This window comes from Amaranthus tricolor, chromosome 2 (genome assembly GCF_026212465.1).
Source record: "Amaranthus tricolor cultivar Red isolate AtriRed21 chromosome 2, ASM2621246v1, whole genome shotgun sequence".
In the NCBI taxonomy this organism is placed as follows: Eukaryota; Viridiplantae; Streptophyta; class Magnoliopsida; order Caryophyllales; family Amaranthaceae; genus Amaranthus; species Amaranthus tricolor.
In genome coordinates, this window is record NC_080048.1 from 11,481,833 (window position 1) to 11,500,222 (window position 18,390).

Below are 18,390 nucleotides of genomic sequence, written 5' to 3' on the forward strand. Positions count from 1 at the left end.
TATTATAAATGGATATGATAAATTTGTGTAAATATTCAATTGGTATAATCATTAATTATTTTCTTGATTAGAAAATTGCAATGTAAATATTTTTAGTTCAATTAAAATATAACAAATGACACAGCCATCCTAAGTTTGCCACTTGTTAATTATACATCAAAATTAATAGATTGTATAGTTTGTTTTCATTTTTACTTTGAGGTTCAGTATTATAAACGAATATCATAAAATTGTGTAAATATTTAATTGGTATACTCATTAAATATTTCCTTGATTACAAAATTGCAATGTGAATTTTTTAATCCAATCAAAAAATGACAAATGGCACAAACATCCTAAGTTTGCCACTTGTTATTATATATTAAAATTAATATATTGTATGATTACATTGAAACAAAATATTCTACATATATTATTTTATGATGTGGAATATTTTGTTTATAAATTACTCTCTTCGATTCAATTTAGCTATCTCATATCAATTTGCACAAATCTCAATGCACTTATTGAAGCTTTAATATCTCTAATTAATATAATTAAAAATTATATAATGTTTATATTGATAATCATTGCATTGATCAACTTATAAATTAAGAATAAAATATAATTTAAGAGTGATTGATAAATAGTGCAAAACCAAAAAATGAAGCAACTAGATTGAGTCGGAGAAAACAAATAATTTAGAGTTTATAAGACTTCTAAAATTAAAAAGAATTTATAAAAAAATGACAAGATGATTAATCTATATTTAGAGTTATGTTGATTTTGTACTATAGTTGACCTAAGTACTATAAAGCTAATTGAATTTATAATACTTAAAAAATCTTATCATTTTATTTCTTAAAAAATTATTTTATGAATAGAACATGATATTAATAATTGATGATATCATCTCAAAAAATAGTTGATAAAAAGAGAGTAACTATACTAGCTACTTTTGTATTCATATTAAGTAAGATTATAATATTAATATAAAACAAAATTAAATGATTATTTTAGTTTTATTATAAACAAAATTATATTCAAGCATGGACTCATTATGTTGCCATAAACAGTTCATATTGATTAGTAGTATTATATTTTATTGAAAATATTAATAAATTTTAAATATATAAAGAAAAATTGCCGGAAGTATTACAAATTTTGCTAATTTTCCTACAATAATAACAACTTTTGATTAACCATTAATAATATAATTTGAGGAGGTACTTTCTTAGAATAATACTGATAAACCCTTAATTTATCCTTGCCTTGTAGCTTATTATGGCTTGTTTGCACTCGATTTTAATTCATATATATGTCTTTTTTTTGTCGAATTTACACCTTTTTCGGGGGTAGTATGTGTTTGCTCATGTCTTTGCAAGTTTCTCACGTATTTCCATGGCAAAGTATGCTAGGGATGGTGGTTCCTAAACTCCAGAGGTCTCGAGAGAGGAATGAGATCGAGCTGAGCATAAAAAAAATAGAATCCAAACTAATAAAAGGAAGAAAACAAGATTTCAGCAAAAGAACAATCACCCCTTCTCAAGGGAATGACCACTTATTCCCTAACCTTGGGCCACATGTTGAAGAGTGGAGATCAGAAAGTTGAACGACCATGGTCGTTCCCAAGAGAACGACCACTTGTTTCCTAACCTTGAGCCACATGTTAAAGAGTGAAGATTAGAAAGTTGAACGACCATGGTCATTCCCAATAGAATGACCACTCGCTCCCTAACCTTAAGCCTCATATTGAAGAGTGGAGATTAGAAAGTTGAACGACAATGGTCGTTCCCAAGAGAACGACCACTCGTTCCCTAAATCTAGAACAACAACTTAAAGAGCGAGATCAGAAAGTTGAACGACCATGGTCGTTCCCCGGAGAACAACCACTCGTTCCCTACACTGCATCAGCATTAGGAAGCAAGCATCGAACAATAGTCGTTTTCTTTAGCTCTTCATTTCGCTTTTCCCCTTTTTACTCTTATAAACCCTAATTTTATTTCTTAATTTTTCTTATCTTAATTTTAATTTCTTCAATTAAACTTTATTTTATAGTTTATTTTAGTTAATTAAATTTATTTATTAGCTTTTGTTGGTAATTATATTAAGCTTTCAAGAGATAATCATGGAGGTTGAGAATTTATATTTGTGGGTTTTTAATATCTTTGTTCTCCAATTAATTTCATCTTCTGTAGATATTTTCCAATACTTCTCTTTAGTGATTATTGATAGTTTATTCTTGTTTTTATGCTTATTTTTGATTTTGCCATTGTTGTTTAGTACTTTTATTATTTGTGTACGTGAGTTTGTTTAACATTTTAATATTTTAATATTTTAATATATCACCCATAGTGATGTCTTTAATTATTAGAATGAGTAGTGAGTAGTCTCCTAGGGTTGGGGTTGACTCAATTCTTGTGATGACTTGATGATGATGAAACTTTAATTGATTTTGGGTTGATTAAATGATTAGATGAGGGGTTATTCTACCCACTAGTTAAGGATTGTCATGATTGTTTCTAATATGCCAATGAGAGTTGGATTTTGGGTAATCTAACCTTTGATCGATGGATAAAATCGGGGAAAAGGGATCAATGAGGATTGAACCTTGTATCCACCCTCTCATCAAAGGGTAATCTAAGGATGAGCAAGTAGCGGTCGAATTATGGCCCAAGCCCTTCATCTTCACTCATGAGAGTGAGGATGGTGAATAGCTTGGAGGATATTCCAAACCCAATCAAGGATCGGATTGCTCTTCTTAGTGCGATTCGCTACCCGTTAATGACCCTTAAGAAGCTAGAGTATCGACATCAAATAGTCATCATCATGAATGAGTTAACCCTACCCCCTTTTTATCATTGATTGTTAACACTTATTTCTTTTTCATATGTTTTTGTTATTGTATTCAACAACCCCCTTTTTATCCGAGTAATTACAAGAAAAGTTGCATACCCTTAATCCTTGTGTTCTTCGACCCATATGTGCTACAACACCGTGCACTTGCGGCAACTTACATGTTGAGATAAATTTGTGTGAACAAATACCAACGTTTGTTTAACCATTAATTTACCTTTGTTTTTTTGTCAAATAACTTACTATTAACTAAAGTTGGTATTATTTAAGGCAAACACCCCTTTAAGTTGCTATTATACATCGTTAATTAATAAGTTAGTACTTCCTTCGTTATTCAGTACTTACTACATTTCTTTTGCTCGTAATTCAATGTATATTTTAATATTAAAGGTATTTATTTTGAATAAACGAGAACTTATGAAAATTACCTATTTGAAAACTATGTTTTAAGATGAATAAAACAAGATCTCATATAACTATCTTAAAGAAACAAAATTGAAGATGAATATTGTTAATTTCGAAATGTAGCAAGTATTTTGTAGTGTTACTTTTGAAATGTAGCAAGTATCGTGGAACAGAGAAAATAATATTGTAGAGAAATAAGTAAAAAATTATATTATTCACGGTAATTTTAATGTATAATTTTATTTATTATCTTTAAAACATATATTTATATTTAACTTCATAGTAACCATGGGCTTCAATTTATAAGATAAATAAATATAATTAATTTTCATAAATAAGGATAAATAAACATAAACAACGTGCAAAATGAAAAAGTTAGCAAGTAAAAGGAAGATGAGAAAATAAGTCCATAGACTTTTTTTCTTTTTCTTTTCAATTATTATTAATTTAATACATATTGCATACAGCTTTTAATGGACATTCTTAGAAACGTGATCGTGTACAAGATTTACTATTTTGATACATAGAAAGACTTTCCAACTGGCATTAAGTATTTTGCGGGGGAGCTTATTTTAACGGATCGATCTCTTGCGGAGGAACAACTTATTCCTCATATTTCATTTCAAGAGAATTAGCTTTTTTAGTAAACAGTAGACCAAAAATATTGACTTTCTTCTCTCGTCTTTGACTTGCCCTTTTGACAAGAAAAAAGAAAATGACTCATACTTGGATCACGTCTTAGGACTCAGACAACAGGTTTCGAATTACACGTAAGCTTTAATTTGAAATACGACCATATATCATATTATACATTAATACTGGCGGATTTAAAGTTTAGAGTCACAGGGATACCTATTAATGGACGAATTTTCGACAGAGTTTTATTTGTAAAATTAACAACTATTTTATCCTTACTTGTTAAAATTTTAAATACGACATAAAATAAATAAATAAGACAAAATTACTAAAATGAGAAAATATTTATCATCAAAAAACTTTAGCATTAATTTTACACTTTTACTCTTACCAATAGAAAAATCTACTTTGAATTTTTTTTTTAAAAAAAAAAGCCTAAGAGTACGTGACGACCCGTGGGCTCTAAGGTAGCTCTGCCACTGTACATTAATACATCTTTTATGTAAAAGTTCTTTGAATTAAAAGTATTAATACAGTACATGTTCTCATTATACATGATTTTAAATATTGCACCTAAAATGGAGGGTGAATAAAGTTGAAACTTAGGATGATACAAGGATTTATTTTCCATGCTTATATTAATGGGTTGCAGAATATGTATACAAGTATAACCTAAAGTTACTAGTAATACTAAATGAGCCCAATATAATAGCTGTAAGAGAGGGTGCTTTGTTAGTTCAATATGCTTTCATCAAGATATTGTTCTTCACTGATTTTTTTTTTTTTTTTTTTGCTATTATTGAATTCTTAGAATCTGTCGACGAAAATTAATTTTTTAATTAACCCTTAAAGCTTTTACTTATCTTCTTTTCCGAATCTCATGGACTATTGAGTAATTTCTTTTCGTACGCAACTAGGGCTCATATTCAAGTCTACAAAAATTAAAATCAAGTTCAGGTCAATTCTCAGCAATCTTGAAGTTCCTACTCAGGGAAACATCCAAACCTTGCTAATATTCCTCATCGGATTGTTTTCATTTAGAGCGTATAATGGTTTCAAGAAATCAATAATTAATTAGATCAAATAGATAAATTAATTTATTAATTAAGTTAAATATCCCAATATTGCAAAATTGTTGTTTTGTGCAAAAGTATTTTTGCGGATCGCTAAAAGATTTGCGGATCGCGAGATTTCAAGACAAGTTTCTATTTTGGAAATTGCTCAGGTCGCGGCCCGCGACTTTCGCGCTAGTTTTTGCAATGTTCGTTTTATTCGGTTTTGTTAGTTATGTAATAACTACCTACAATTAATATGTTATATTAACTGAATAATTGGGATGGATTAATTTAATATCGACATTGATTCGTGAATTATGTTACGGTTCATGAAGTGACGTATTACTTCATGAATGGTTGTATGCTTTTCTATAAATATAGAAGGCATGTGTAAGTTATTTTTGACATGAGATATACATGGAATATACATGTAATTTCTAAATTTCTTATCCTCTCTAGCACTTTACATACATAACTTGCAATCTTCGATTGTAATTTTCATTTTCTTCCTCCACTTAAGTTTTTCTCATGTCGTTCTAATATCCTTGTGCTAAGAATTCAGTAAAATTCTTTGTATCTCATAACATATTTTTGGTAATACATTAAGCACCGTAGTAGGGAGTAAATGATGTTTTAAGATAGAGCATCTCTCCTAGAATTTATATCAAGTTACATACAAAAGCTTCTTGTTACTATGTTCGATATATGGTGATTCCCAATGATGAAACTCGCATTTGGTGTATGTTAAGCAAGTCATATGTTTTTGTAACTTACTAAGTTTATGTAACTTTATTTTATAAGTTTGATTAATAAAATTTAAAGTCACAAAATACAACACGGATTTGGGAATATCATCCAAGTTCCTGCCCTAGAACTAATTTAGACATGCATTCATATACTTCTTTCGTTTCATTATATTTGTTATATTTGATGTTTTATGCAATATGATGGGTTATTTCGATTATTTATAAAAATTATAAAATTTAATATTATGAAAATATGTGATTAGACGATTTAAACAAGATCCCACTTGACTATATTTTTTCTTACACATTAGTTGCAATATATAAAATAAGCCAGAACGATAAATAGTGTCAATAACCGTGATGTAGCAAGTATTTTAGAACGGAATAAGTATAAATACAACTAAAAATTTCTACTAGATCATGCTTGTACTGAGAGTAAATGTTTACGAGGAAAACAAAAATCAAACTAATAAAATAAGATTATTAGAGCAGAAAATTAATAAAATTTTGTTATTGCCAAATGTAAAAAATAGTTGTAAAGTGATGAAAATGAAAAATAGAAAAATTATTCCCCTTATTATGGGATAAATATTTACACTTATGGAGGAAAAACGTTTCCCTTCTCCTAAAATAAGGTTGATTATCTTTATTTTCCTTCATCTTTCTCATATTATTATATATTTTATTTTTCATCTTTTTATATTCACCTCTAGTTATCTTCAATTATACTATTTGATTTTTATTTCTTCTTAAATATTTATTCAGAGTCAGCAATAATACACTTGGTTTGCAAGCTACATCGGAACATCCTTTTATCTCAATTCTCAATAAACTACTGAATAATTAATAAGGCTTCAATACTATTCTTTTCCAAATATATCAAATTTCTTTTTTTAAGTTTATCAAATAGAACTGTGGTGATTAGTGTGACTTGAAGTCCTTAATCATGGTCTAATATGTTAAGGTTAACGGAGAGGCAAAATGGTAATTTCTGATATATGGATAAAAGGCTTAAAAGGAACAATTGATGATTTGAGATAGAAGAAAAAGTCAAGTCGGCTTTCCCCCTGGCCAAAGGGAAGCCGACTCGGCTTCAGAGGCTGGAAGATTTGTTTTTTCTAGTTTTCGATTTCTTGCTTTTGCCTTATGATCATTTGTAAGTATTTCACCCTATAAACTATAAATAGGGGTAAATACATAGTTTAACATATATTGCTTTCTTAACCTCATTCTCTCTCTACATAATTCTCTCTCTACTCTTTATTCTCTTCTTCCTCAATTGTAATCATCATCAAGTGTACGTCTCCATTGGAGAACCATTGAAAGAAGCAATAAGACATCTAGGCTAGGATAGTGAAGGTAGCCTAATTAGGAGTGAACCACTTAAATGTTGGTGTTGTTTTGTTCGTGTTCTTATTGCTCATTATTGGGGTTCTTTGGTTGCACATATACAATTTCAGTTTTGGGTGTATGTGTGAGACTAGTTCTTGAGATCGAACCTTTGATCCTTGAGTGTATTGGGGTTAATTTGTTCAAAAACCCTTAAAAAAAGCCTTAAAAGATGTAAAAATCTGGACTTATTGATCAGTTTCAATTTTGAGCCTGGGCTACCAACTGTCTAGGGAGCACAAAAATAAAGAGCGTCAAATATTAAATGATGCTATTTAAAAACCTAAATACGAGCAACACTTTTAAAGTAATTTGTTTGTGAACTTTTTTTATATTTGAAATAATTTTAGAATATAATATTACACATACATTTTGTCATGAATATTATTTTGAGTAAAATTTTTTTTATCTTTTGATATAATAAAGGGACTCCGTTTGAAAGACATCGCAAAAAAAAATAGGACCTCCAAAATCTTTGCTACACCCCTATTGTTAGTAAAAAGTTTTATAAAAAGCAAATAGAAAATAAATCAAAATAGAAAATTTCACTTCTTTCAACAGTCAAACAGGCATTGGTTACCGAAAGTTTTAAAGCAACACAAATTTTTAGTTGAGACCGTCTATAGTAAAGACGTCCTATATTCGTCGCACTTTTCAATTTAAAAATAAATAAAAAAAATAAAAAAAATAAACTGAAATGTGTGTAAAGTAATCACACATTCACCCTCCATCAGAAACTTTTCAATTTTCATTCCTCTTTCCTGACAAAATTCCTGAAACTACCCCAAAATAACAACTCTTTAAATTTCAGTCTTCAATCGCCATTTTCGACCATAAAGTTTTCCATTTGCGTGCTTAGTTCCTTGATTTCATGTTCAACATTTGCTTAGTTCTCATCAAAGGTATGTATCTTCTACATTTTCGTTTTTATCAATCTTCCATTTTTGTTTTTTTTTTCAATTATTTTATATCTTCACCATTGAAAATGAATGTAATAATAAATGTACAATATTATGATTTTTTTTTATTTTAAGCTTCATCAATGGTAGAAAACATTGATGAACAATGATGTTGAAGAAGACAACAAAATTGGGGCTAAAGAAGGAACGTACATTGGTGTTTTAACCTAATTAAAGTTTGTAGTTTAATATTTTAATATTTTAAATTTGTTTGTTTTTCGATTTTACTTGTCCTTGATTTTAGAATTTAAAAAATGGAAAAGATAAGTGATGATACTGTCTTGACTTCTGTATTCGCAAAGAAGATCAAAGACGTTCCTTCTAAAGATTAAAATAGCAACCCTTATCAATCAAAGGTGGCTGATTAGTGGCTGATTAAGTACTTAAACAAAGGGCTTATAATAGTTGGAATTATAATATTGTGTATTTTGGTTTAGAATAGTGGTATTTATCGTATTGTTATGTATTCATATTTGATACTATGTTGGAATTATAATAGTGTGTATCTGGATTTATGATATTGAGTATTTGGATTTATGATATTGTATATATGAGTTTATAATAGTATGTATTTGTGTTTATTGTGTGTAGTTTATAATATTTGGATTTATAAAGTAATGTTATAATCCCAAACTAAATAATGTTGTACCCCGAACTAAACAATGTTATAATCACAAATAAACTATATTATAACCCCAACTACTCAATGTTATACTTTCATCAATATCAACCTATATCAAATGTTCACAGTTATAATACTAATTATATTATGGTATAACTAAAAATATTTATTCTTATAATACAAAATATATTATGTTATAACCCTAAATAAATGTTATAACTCCAAAAAATGGTATGTTATAACCCCAAATATATACCGTTTTAACACTAAATATATTATATTATAACCCTAAATATATGTTGTTATAACCCCAAATATGTTATGTTATAACTCCAATATTATGTTATAACCCCGAATATATTATGTTTCTACACAATGTTATACTCCCAACTACATCAACCTATGTCAAATGTTCAAAGTTAAATTACCAATTATATTTTGATTATATCCCCAAATATATAAATTTATAACCACAAATACTTTTATTACAATTCTCCAAAAATTAGCATAATTGTCTTTTTCAACACTATTTTCCACTATTGATGAACCTTAAGTTAAAAAAAATTCAAAAGAACCACAATTACTTTTATTACTTTTTCCAAATAGTAGACATTATTATCTTCTTCAACATCACTGTTTTCCAACATTAATAAAACTTAACTTAAAAAAAAAACTACAATCGAATTCAAGCATCAATTAGACAGAGGAAAAAATTGAAGGTTGCAAAAAAGAGATGAAAAAACTGATATATTCTTAATCCAAGTTGTATATTGCTTTGAAAGAGGTAGTTAATAGTTAGACGTTTTCAATTCCCAAGCATAATACACGTGCATTACTTTTCTGAAGTAGCAGTTTTTTTTTAAATAAATTATCAGATGTGGGTTGGGCTCCTTGAGAGGTATCTTTACAAAAGACGGTCTCTCAAGAGAAGACCTATTAAAGCAAAAGCTACGCTTCATAGCATTCTTCATAGTGAATACCCATGTTTAAGCATATGATGAAACAAAATTTTCCTGACCTATTTGTACAAAGTGGCTGAATTTAACTCAGAAACTTAACATAGCCACACTTGCATCATCAGAATCTGACCTCAAACGTGCATCATAGAGGCTAGGACTCCGATGCAAGTGCATATATATACAAAAATGTTATATACAGATGTTATCTGCCTCAAGGTTTCGACACTACCAGTTTAGCAGAAAAACATGGAATCCTTAACATTGTCATGCAACCTGGGCAACTTGGGGACAGGGACATTTTCTGTAGATGTGAAGCCATTGTCTTCAGAACAAGCCGCATGAAGCTCGTCAAATTTGACAAACTTTCCCACTTGTCGGGCAGAATGATGAGCATAACAAATGGGTGCCACTACAAAAATGACCAAGATAAAACACTAACATAAGGAAACAGCCCATGCTTTCCTGTCTGCAGACAGATATTGCTGCATAAAAAAGACAACAGAATCAACTCACCCACTGAGGTAGCATGAGAGCTCCTCCGGTACCTGAATGAGGACAAAATTTCAATTTAGACGAAGAAAATTGAGTTGGAAAGTTTAGTAAGCAACTGAAGAAGACCAGTAACTCACACGTAAGATAGAGCATGAATGAAATTTTGAAGCTCATCTGGTGAGAAGCCGATCTCATCAAGCAAGACATGATAGTGAACGGGCCGCAATGTACCCTGTACGAGAACATGGGATCAAAAGACATTCACTGTATCATAGTAAGGGAAAGAAACAAAGAACACCCCAGAGACCAATCAACAATATGTTTTACCACCTTCAGATATAAGCAGTATCAAGTTACCAACCAACCACATACTTCTCCCGTTTCTTTTAACTGCATTATTTTCTCTTTTGGGAAATTTCCAACTGAGTAGTTAATTCATCTACATGACGGGACCACAGCACGGCGCATCTATTTTTTGTATCACTGTGTCCCAATCGTATTGTAAATTTTTTTGAACTTTCACAGCTGAAATATAGGCTACAACGGCAGCAAAATCATCCACATTTACCATGAAAGTTGTTTCACAATTGCTGCCGCGACCAAAGCTATATTTTTGTGCTATGCCACATTCTATTCTGTTCACGTAGACATTATGGTTTACTCGTACACTCACTCATCATTCCTTGTTTGCATGCCCAAACAAAATGGATCAGTTAATAGAGGAAGTATTTCATAAGTATGCAATAACTTAACTCGGGATAGAAGTCCCGAAAAGAGCTGGACTTAGCTGGAAAACAATTCCTCACTTCTCGAACGAGAATCAAATTGAAAACGCCCAAGTAACTCTTATGTTACATCTCATCATTTAGCTTCTAACATTAAGATGCTAATAAATTACACAAAAGAAAGCTGAGAACTTACTATCATCCCTCCATGAGCACACATGTAGAAATCATAGTTCCTTGGATGCACAATTTCAGTGTCCACAACCGTCCCTGTGGCAGGAAAGTGGTAATAGGAAAGTTGGAGGACGAAAACTCAGTATTACAATCATTTGTGATTGCAAGACAAAGTTCAAAAGACAAAAACACATCATACCAGGTGGAACATTGCCAGAACCCCCAGCTTCAAACAATCGAGTATGGTGCCTCTTTTGCGCTACAATTACTGTGAACTTTGGAACTTCTGATTCTCCAAGACCCATGTACGCCTGAAATAATTAAATCTCCATATAAGAGAGGTGCTAGTAATAAACAACTGTAACTACAACAATCCACATTAAGCTTCCTTAGCTACAAAATTCAAATAAATCTTTTAAACTATTGCAGATGTTCCCTAGGCTTTGTTTAATGAGAGGGAGATTGAGCTCATGCAGCTTGTTTTGTACTCCAAGAGAGAGGATATTATTTTGGATTTGATGCTAAATTGATGCAACTCTGCTTATTAATAAAATAACCTTCCTAGCAATTCGATAGATTATGAGTCTATTAGTTATATAAAATTGAAAATACAAGTTTCAAAGGGGTTTATAGGCAATCAAATTTAGAGAGAGAATAGGGCAAAACTGAAACCCCGTAAGAGTGCTTGTAAACTCATCATCGTCGTTATCTTGATGTAGTACATTGCTTTATGATTTTGCACATGGTACTCAATTTCCTTGTATAATTGGTGTTCATGTCATTTGTCTTTGTACTTTTTTATTTCCATCATTGTTGATTATTTTTTGCAATTTCAACAAAGTTCTTGTTGTTAATCAATCATTGAGGTAATATTCATGAATATTAATATGCCTAATCTAAGTGTGATCATCAATATCAAAATAAAATCTCCTCAGCAATCACAACAATTCAAGCACACATGTTTCCACTAAACGGTGAACACTTAAAAGTTGCTACACTCCAGCTTGGCGTTCACATCCTTAAAACATGTAAGCAGCATTTAGTTTTATGACAGAGTAGCAATGTAGAATTTTGCATGTTATGTACTTGGTTTACCTAAGTCACAAAATCAACGGTTTTCAAAATGAAATTGGTTGTTATGTTTTAGTATAAACACATTCATTTCTAAAGTAAAGCAACCTGTTTTATCTGCTCCAGCTCAATGTTGAGGACCTGGCAAAATTGTGATTCGCCTACTCCATCTCTGCAAAACGTATGGAAGCAAAAACATTTAGGAAAAAACACTGACAAAAGCAGTCATAAAAGCAAACAGTAGGAGTTTTCCAAAGGGATTAATAACAAATCTCATAAAATATAAGAGAGGAGTTAAGCAAACAACCTGCAAACTCAAGTATCTAATAATTCAGTCCCACTAAAAAGGTCTACATTTTAGGACCTACATATGAGGTGATGTCTCAAGGTTCGAACACTTCAAACCTGATCCTTACCCAAGTGATATTAAGACCATCTCCAATGGGATCCCAAAGGAGAGAGAATAGGGTGTTCATGGAGGCTACCATTGTAGGTAGATGCTCAACTAGCATGCTCAAGTTAAAAAATAATCATACACTCATCAAACCATCGGTGCCCGAGCAAATGTTTAAGAATAAAAAAAAATTATTTGAAACTTACATGGTGACTATCAAAATATTGAAAATTTGATTTGGGCATCTACAGAAAATGCTATTATTGGAATATGAAGATGCGTAGTGAGATGCTTGAATATCATTTTTTTTGAGATCCACTCCTAAACATCTAAAAAGAGATGCTAACATTGTGGATGCTCTAAAGAAGAAAGAGAATTCATAAATTGTTACATCAACAAGCACCATATTTTGCCTACCTGAAAATTATTATCTGCTCAGGTTTTCTACCCTCACTTGTAACATAGAAGGCCTTTAATAGCTCCCTGCAGCACAATAGATAATATACAAGCAATACATCATAAACGTCATCAGATATTGCTAAATGATTCTACAAAAATATTCCAGAAACAGAATGCCTTCATAGAACACTGCCTTGAGACGGTAATACCTCATGATACCAGAATCTTCTCCGTTTTCATCTGGTTTGAACAGTGAGTCTATTATCTCTGTTTTAGGAGATTGAGTTCTTACGACTGCTCTATATTTTGATATAAGTGGCCAAGATAAAGAACCAACAACCTATTTGCCAAAAAGGAGACCATGAGGTCAAAAAAATCTCTACCATAAAATTTAATATGATTTATTCAGAAGAGCACATCACATAAAAAATTGCAACAAAAAATCATTTAAAATGGTCAAAAGAAAGAACAGCTTTAATAGTTCTCAAACTTTAATCAGAAAATAACAGCTAACTTCATACCGCCGCAATTGAAGGAAGATCTGAACGACCAGGTGAACCATGAGAGACATCCATCCCTATTATCATTGTCGGAACATCCTTCACATGGGGTAAAATGCAATGTTCCTCTATTGCCAATAATGAATTTACACCTCCAAGCTAGAACATGGCATCAGAGACAAATGAGATTTTCATACGCAAAAAATTCCCTCCTGTGATTCCAATTAAGACTCACCTTAGAATTAATTTTAAGGAGTACATTCATGAGATACCGTTCAGTTATTTTCACAGGGCAAACACATTGTGTTACAAGTCCAAAAGTACTTAAACTTCTCATTTTCCAAGGTCCTACATAAAACAATACAAACCAGGACATGCATGAGTTTGAAGGATATACGAGCAAAATTAAGAAGAAGCTAACGGGCAACAACATACCATATAGATCAGAAATTTTACGTTCTGGCAATACACACAAAATGAACTCTGGTTGATCTGGGAGCTTTTCTTGCAATTTCTCAAACATTGCATCAACTCTTGCCAAAGGGCTGGCTTTTCTCATCTGCTGGTTCTCTTCGATTAACGCATATGGGCGTTCTATATCCTGAGATTTACAAAATCAGGTTAGAGAGCAAACTAATCAAATAGTAATTACAGAAGTTCCATAAATACCCACCATGCCTTTGCTTCGACCACAATTAATGAGTTCTCGAGACAGATAGCTCGTATCACCACCAGAAGAAAAGTTTACAATAGCCCAACACTTGATACTTACAGGATCCAGGAATTGCTGCAGAATTCCCAACTTACCACGTTAGCTAACAACCTTCAACATGCAAAATAAATCTAAGTTATCAAGAAGAAGACAGCAAAAGCATGCAACAGTTATCAAGGCTTTACTTTATTCTTAAAATTCCATCGGCCCTCATCAGGCATGCAATCTTGACCTCTACCAACCTTTAGCTGCAAAGTAAACAGAACACTACTTATGAAAAGCCTCCACAAAGGTGCTTAAAGAAGTCAAAGACTCTACACAGGCCTTTTACCAATGAAAGATTCACCAACTACCTTTGGTGGTTCAAGGACTCGAGCAGCTATCTTCATAAATTGCTTCTCAACAGAAATTCCACAAGCACCTAGGAATGGATCATTTTCATACTGGTTGTTCTTTACAGCCTGAACTGAGTGCAACCAGTTACAAACAAGAAAATATGAAAGCTACTTTGATCAGCTATAAGAAACTTACATCTGTCAAAGCTTTCATTCTGTCATGGGGCTTTTGCTTAAATTTCTCCAGTACGGTTATTTGCTGGGTTGGAGACAAAGGGTTTCTATGACGCTGAAGTGAGATCAGTGAACATATCTGGAATGCAAATTGAAAACAATGAAAATTTCAATCATCAGCAAATTTTCCATTTAAAAATTCTAAAACCTTTCAATGCAAAAACAGAAGGGGTCAAGGAAAAAACACTGACCCTTTGAAGAAAATAATTTACACACCTCGATTGGTAGATAGATTGGTCGATTGGGTTTACCAACATCAAGGCATGGCATGTATTTTGAATAAGTCAACACTACACCAAGATGTTTGTGGAAATATTCAAACACAGTAGTCTCTCGGTCTTTCTCTTTATTGGAACCATTATTCTCTTTTACTTTGAGAAGAAAACTTGCAGAAATGAGAGGGAATACCAGAAGTCACAATACAGGACAAAGACATAGGGTTGTCTACCATCTAACAATCAAATATGGAGATGTACCTTTGCTGGTAACAAGGCCGATCACTCAAGCCTATAATTCTAAATACTCTGTTAGTATGGGTTGTCTTGATTTTCAAGTTCTTCAACATTCTTTTGGCCTGCAAAGATCCATGGCATCAAAATAAAGCTTCTAAAAATCCGAGAGCAACATGATTTGTAATAGAAAAATGAACTATTACCTTTACCCAGTCGATATAGCGAGGCTCCCGCACATTTTGGTTAGCCAGTAGAAAATCAAGTACAGGTCCGGGTTTCAAGGTTAGTGTCATAGCAACATCTGCATTGAAGATTACAATAAAGTCAGCTACAACTACAGAAGCATTATGGAAAATGTACAAAAGTTGAGAGAATGAAAACAATAAATGAAAATTTCAGTACCTAACTTTAATGACAATCCTGCACATGTCATAACAAAATTAGAATTATACCCACGCAAACCCAATAAGCTCTCATCAACCTCGAAGAAGTTCCTGGAATCATCCTGAAAGAATGACTGCCTAACCAAAAGGCGTCCCCTGCATTTAGTACACAAAGAATAGAATAAAACAAATGCTAACTGTACAATGCCATACAAAAATGCAAAACAAGAGATACATGGGGGAGGCAAACACAGAGATACAAATAGAGACAGAGAGAGAGAGAGAGAGAACTTATGGATAGCCCGCTGCCTTAGTATCATATTAAGTACCGTTAATGCATCCCGAGATTCACCTAAGGTCTGTCCTTCAGAGGTTAGAGGAATTGATTGCAAAGGAAATTTGCAACCATAGTTAAGCTCCACCTTAAAAATCCTTGGAGCTAAAGAATGCTTAGCTTTCTTTACAGCTTCATCAGGATTGCCAGCACTGCAAGACCAGCATAAAAATTTAATAGGGCTTTATTCTCCAAACAATACTTAAACTGACAGAAACGAAAAAAAAAAGAGATTACCTCAATCCAACTGACTCTTCATACGTTAAGGTTAAGCTAGAAATGTTCTCTGGGAGAGGACTAATAGTATACAGATTTTCCTTCCCATCAAATGCAAAAGCTTTCATATCTAGTTTAGATGCATATGTTAAGAAAACCTTATCAATAATCTTTAGCCGAATCAACTTGTTTTCAATTGATCTGCCGTCTTCAGAAGTTATTTTAACCTACAAAGACAACATCATATAATATAATTTTCACTGCAAAATCAAAATTTGGGATTGCACGCATTACTTCTAGTTGCACACTTACTGCATACTGATAAAAAGTCTGATCCGGTGATTCAATGGAAACCTTCAAATAGTTCACGAGCACAGATATGTGACGCCCAATACTACCAAAACCTGGTCTGCACATGATATGGCGCTCTGGAGTTTCCATTCCATCAGATTTCACTAAGGGAGGGAGAATTGAAGGAGGTGGAAATTCCAGTTGACCTGGTTCCAAAATCTGTCCTTGCGTCATTCTAGAACCAATCACCACATACTTAGCAAAAAAAAGCACCAATGGAAAAGATAATAAAAAGAATAAACCGGTTCAACAACGGATCCAAAAAATTGAAATAGTGATTTCTAGTTAAAATCATAGCAAAAAAAAGGAAAGATCTTTGTGACCAGCAAGTATACATCATCAATCATGCCAATTAATCTATCATGAAATATTTACAAGGACAACAGAATAACTTTCAGATTGAACTATGCAGCATTCTAAGACACAAGGAACTTGTTTACTTTTTGGTTACTCCCTGTCCCTTTGAGTTTGCACCCTAGACTCAAAAAGCTAATTTTAAGGTGTAAACTGAGAGGGACAGAGGTAGTATTTATTAATAATCCTTAGTTACCAAAGAACAACAAACTTAACCAGAAATTTTCAAGGTTTTTAATAAATACAAAAGTATTACAGAAAAATTTTCAAATTGAACTATGCAACATTTTAGCTATAAAATCTGTAAGCAAGAAATATTCATGTATAATAGGCATAGTTTTACATACAAGCCACAATTGGGAATCAAACCCTCCAAAAACCCTTGATTAAACATAAGTACAATGAAAGAAGGCCAATTTCAACAACCATAAACCCGAGTTATAGCAAATAATCCAAAGCACAATGCAGAAGAAATGAACAATAAATTAACAGCGGAATTGAAATTGCCGTGATGAATTGCAAAAAAAAAAAAAAAAAAGTACGATTTTTACAAAAGGAGTTGCAAAATAAAAAAAGTCAAAAAGAGAACATGCAAGATGACTGAACATCAAAATGGTAGAGAAAATTATGTTACCTGATGCAAATAGCAAAGACAATGCCTTTCCTAGGGTTTTGACCGATGAAGTAAGAAATGGAAATGGAAATGGTAATGGAAAATGAAATGGGGAGGAAATTAGTACTACACTACTATACTGTTTAATGCTTTTTGGGGGCTTTTTTCGGGAAGTTCAAAATTGAGAGAGGGACTAGAAAGTGAGCGAGAGCGGAGGGAAGAGCATGTCGCTCTCTCGTTGTTCCTCCTAAGAGCATCCAAAACTAACACAAATTCTGGTGAGACAAGGTGTTTTAGGAGACTATTTTTAATTTGGTCGGTTTATTATATATTTTTTAAAATATTATAAATATGCATTAAGAATGATATAAGTAAACATTTAAGATATTGAAAATAAGCATTAAAAATACGGTGAGTAAGCATTAAGGATACGGTAAGTAAGCATTAAGAATACGGTACGTAGGTATTAATTTTTAATGAGTTGGGCTCAAGAGACTAGCTGCAACATTAATGGTTAAAAAAATCATTAAACTTTAGAAAAATTTGCTCAAAATAATCTTAATTATCACTCATTGGCCAAAATTAATCTCAATTATCACTTATTTTTTAATAATCTCAACTATCACTACAGTTTGTTCATAGCATGCACATCCCCTTTATTATCGATTACAACCGGTTAAAATTATCAACAATTCTCTCGTGAGACAGTCTCATGTGTGTGACCTCATGTTATATTGGGCTTTAAAGCCCATTTAGCAAAATAAAATGAAAAAAACTACTCCTTAAATTCTTTCTCGTCACACTAGTCCTCCTTTCTTCTCAATGATCTTGTTCGATTGTCTTCTTTCATCGTCTATGTGTATTTCCATTTGGTTGATTATACAATATTGAATGAATTTCTTTCATAATATCAAGATTTTAATTTGTGGATGTGCATGGGATAGCCATGGTTTGTTAATAAAGAAAATGATGATAATAATGATAACGATTAGGGTGATGGAGATGAAAAAATTCCTCCAACAGATATATCTACTTTTGCCTCCAT

The 18,390-nt window shown here is 32.0% G+C and overlaps 1 protein-coding gene across 4 annotated transcripts; it reads right to left on the reverse strand.

Annotated features, from left to right (window-relative positions):
* Positions 1–9,381: 9,381 nt before the first annotated feature.
* LOC130802783 (protein argonaute 16-like) lies at positions 9,382–17,624 on the reverse strand. 4 transcript variants are annotated; one of them, XM_057666883.1, is made up of 23 exons: positions 17,367–17,624; positions 16,340–16,553; positions 16,049–16,254; positions 15,769–15,963; positions 15,497–15,633; positions 15,298–15,395; positions 15,119–15,216; positions 14,859–15,027; positions 14,605–14,721; positions 14,427–14,534; positions 14,259–14,321; positions 14,035–14,148; positions 13,797–13,962; positions 13,597–13,709; positions 13,383–13,520; positions 13,071–13,201; positions 12,880–12,945; positions 12,177–12,240; positions 11,197–11,308; positions 11,020–11,093; positions 10,236–10,330; positions 10,120–10,151; positions 9,382–10,015 (listed from the first exon to the last, which is right to left on the reverse strand). In XM_057666883.1, the coding sequence occupies exons 2-23, from the start codon at positions 16,550–16,552 to the stop codon at positions 9,840–9,842; spliced, it is 2,685 nt and encodes an 894-aa protein (XP_057522866.1). In that variant the 5' UTR covers position 16,553; positions 17,367–17,624; the 3' UTR covers positions 9,382–9,839. The 4 variants fall into 4 exon arrangements, with proteins under 4 accessions (XP_057522866.1, XP_057522857.1, XP_057522848.1 ...); XM_057666874.1 differs by having other exon boundaries at positions 15,497–15,963; positions 16,340–16,524; positions 17,367–17,613; XM_057666865.1 differs by having other exon boundaries at positions 15,497–15,963; positions 16,340–16,537; positions 17,367–17,613.
* Between the last annotated feature and the right edge of the window lie 766 nt (positions 17,625–18,390).

Coding starts and splice junctions, on each gene's coding strand:
- LOC130802783 (XM_057666858.1), bottom strand. CDS start 16,552: ATGACGCAAGGACAGATTTTGGAACCAGGTCAACTGGAATTTCCACCT. Junction 15,396..15,496: donor AGGATTGTCATTAAAGTTAG/GTACTGAAATTT, acceptor TCTTCAATGCAG/ATGTTGCTATGACACTAACC. Junction 14,149..14,258: donor GATGGAATTTTAAGAATAAA/GTAAAGCCTTGA, acceptor GGAATTCTGCAG/CAATTCCTGGATCCTGTAAG.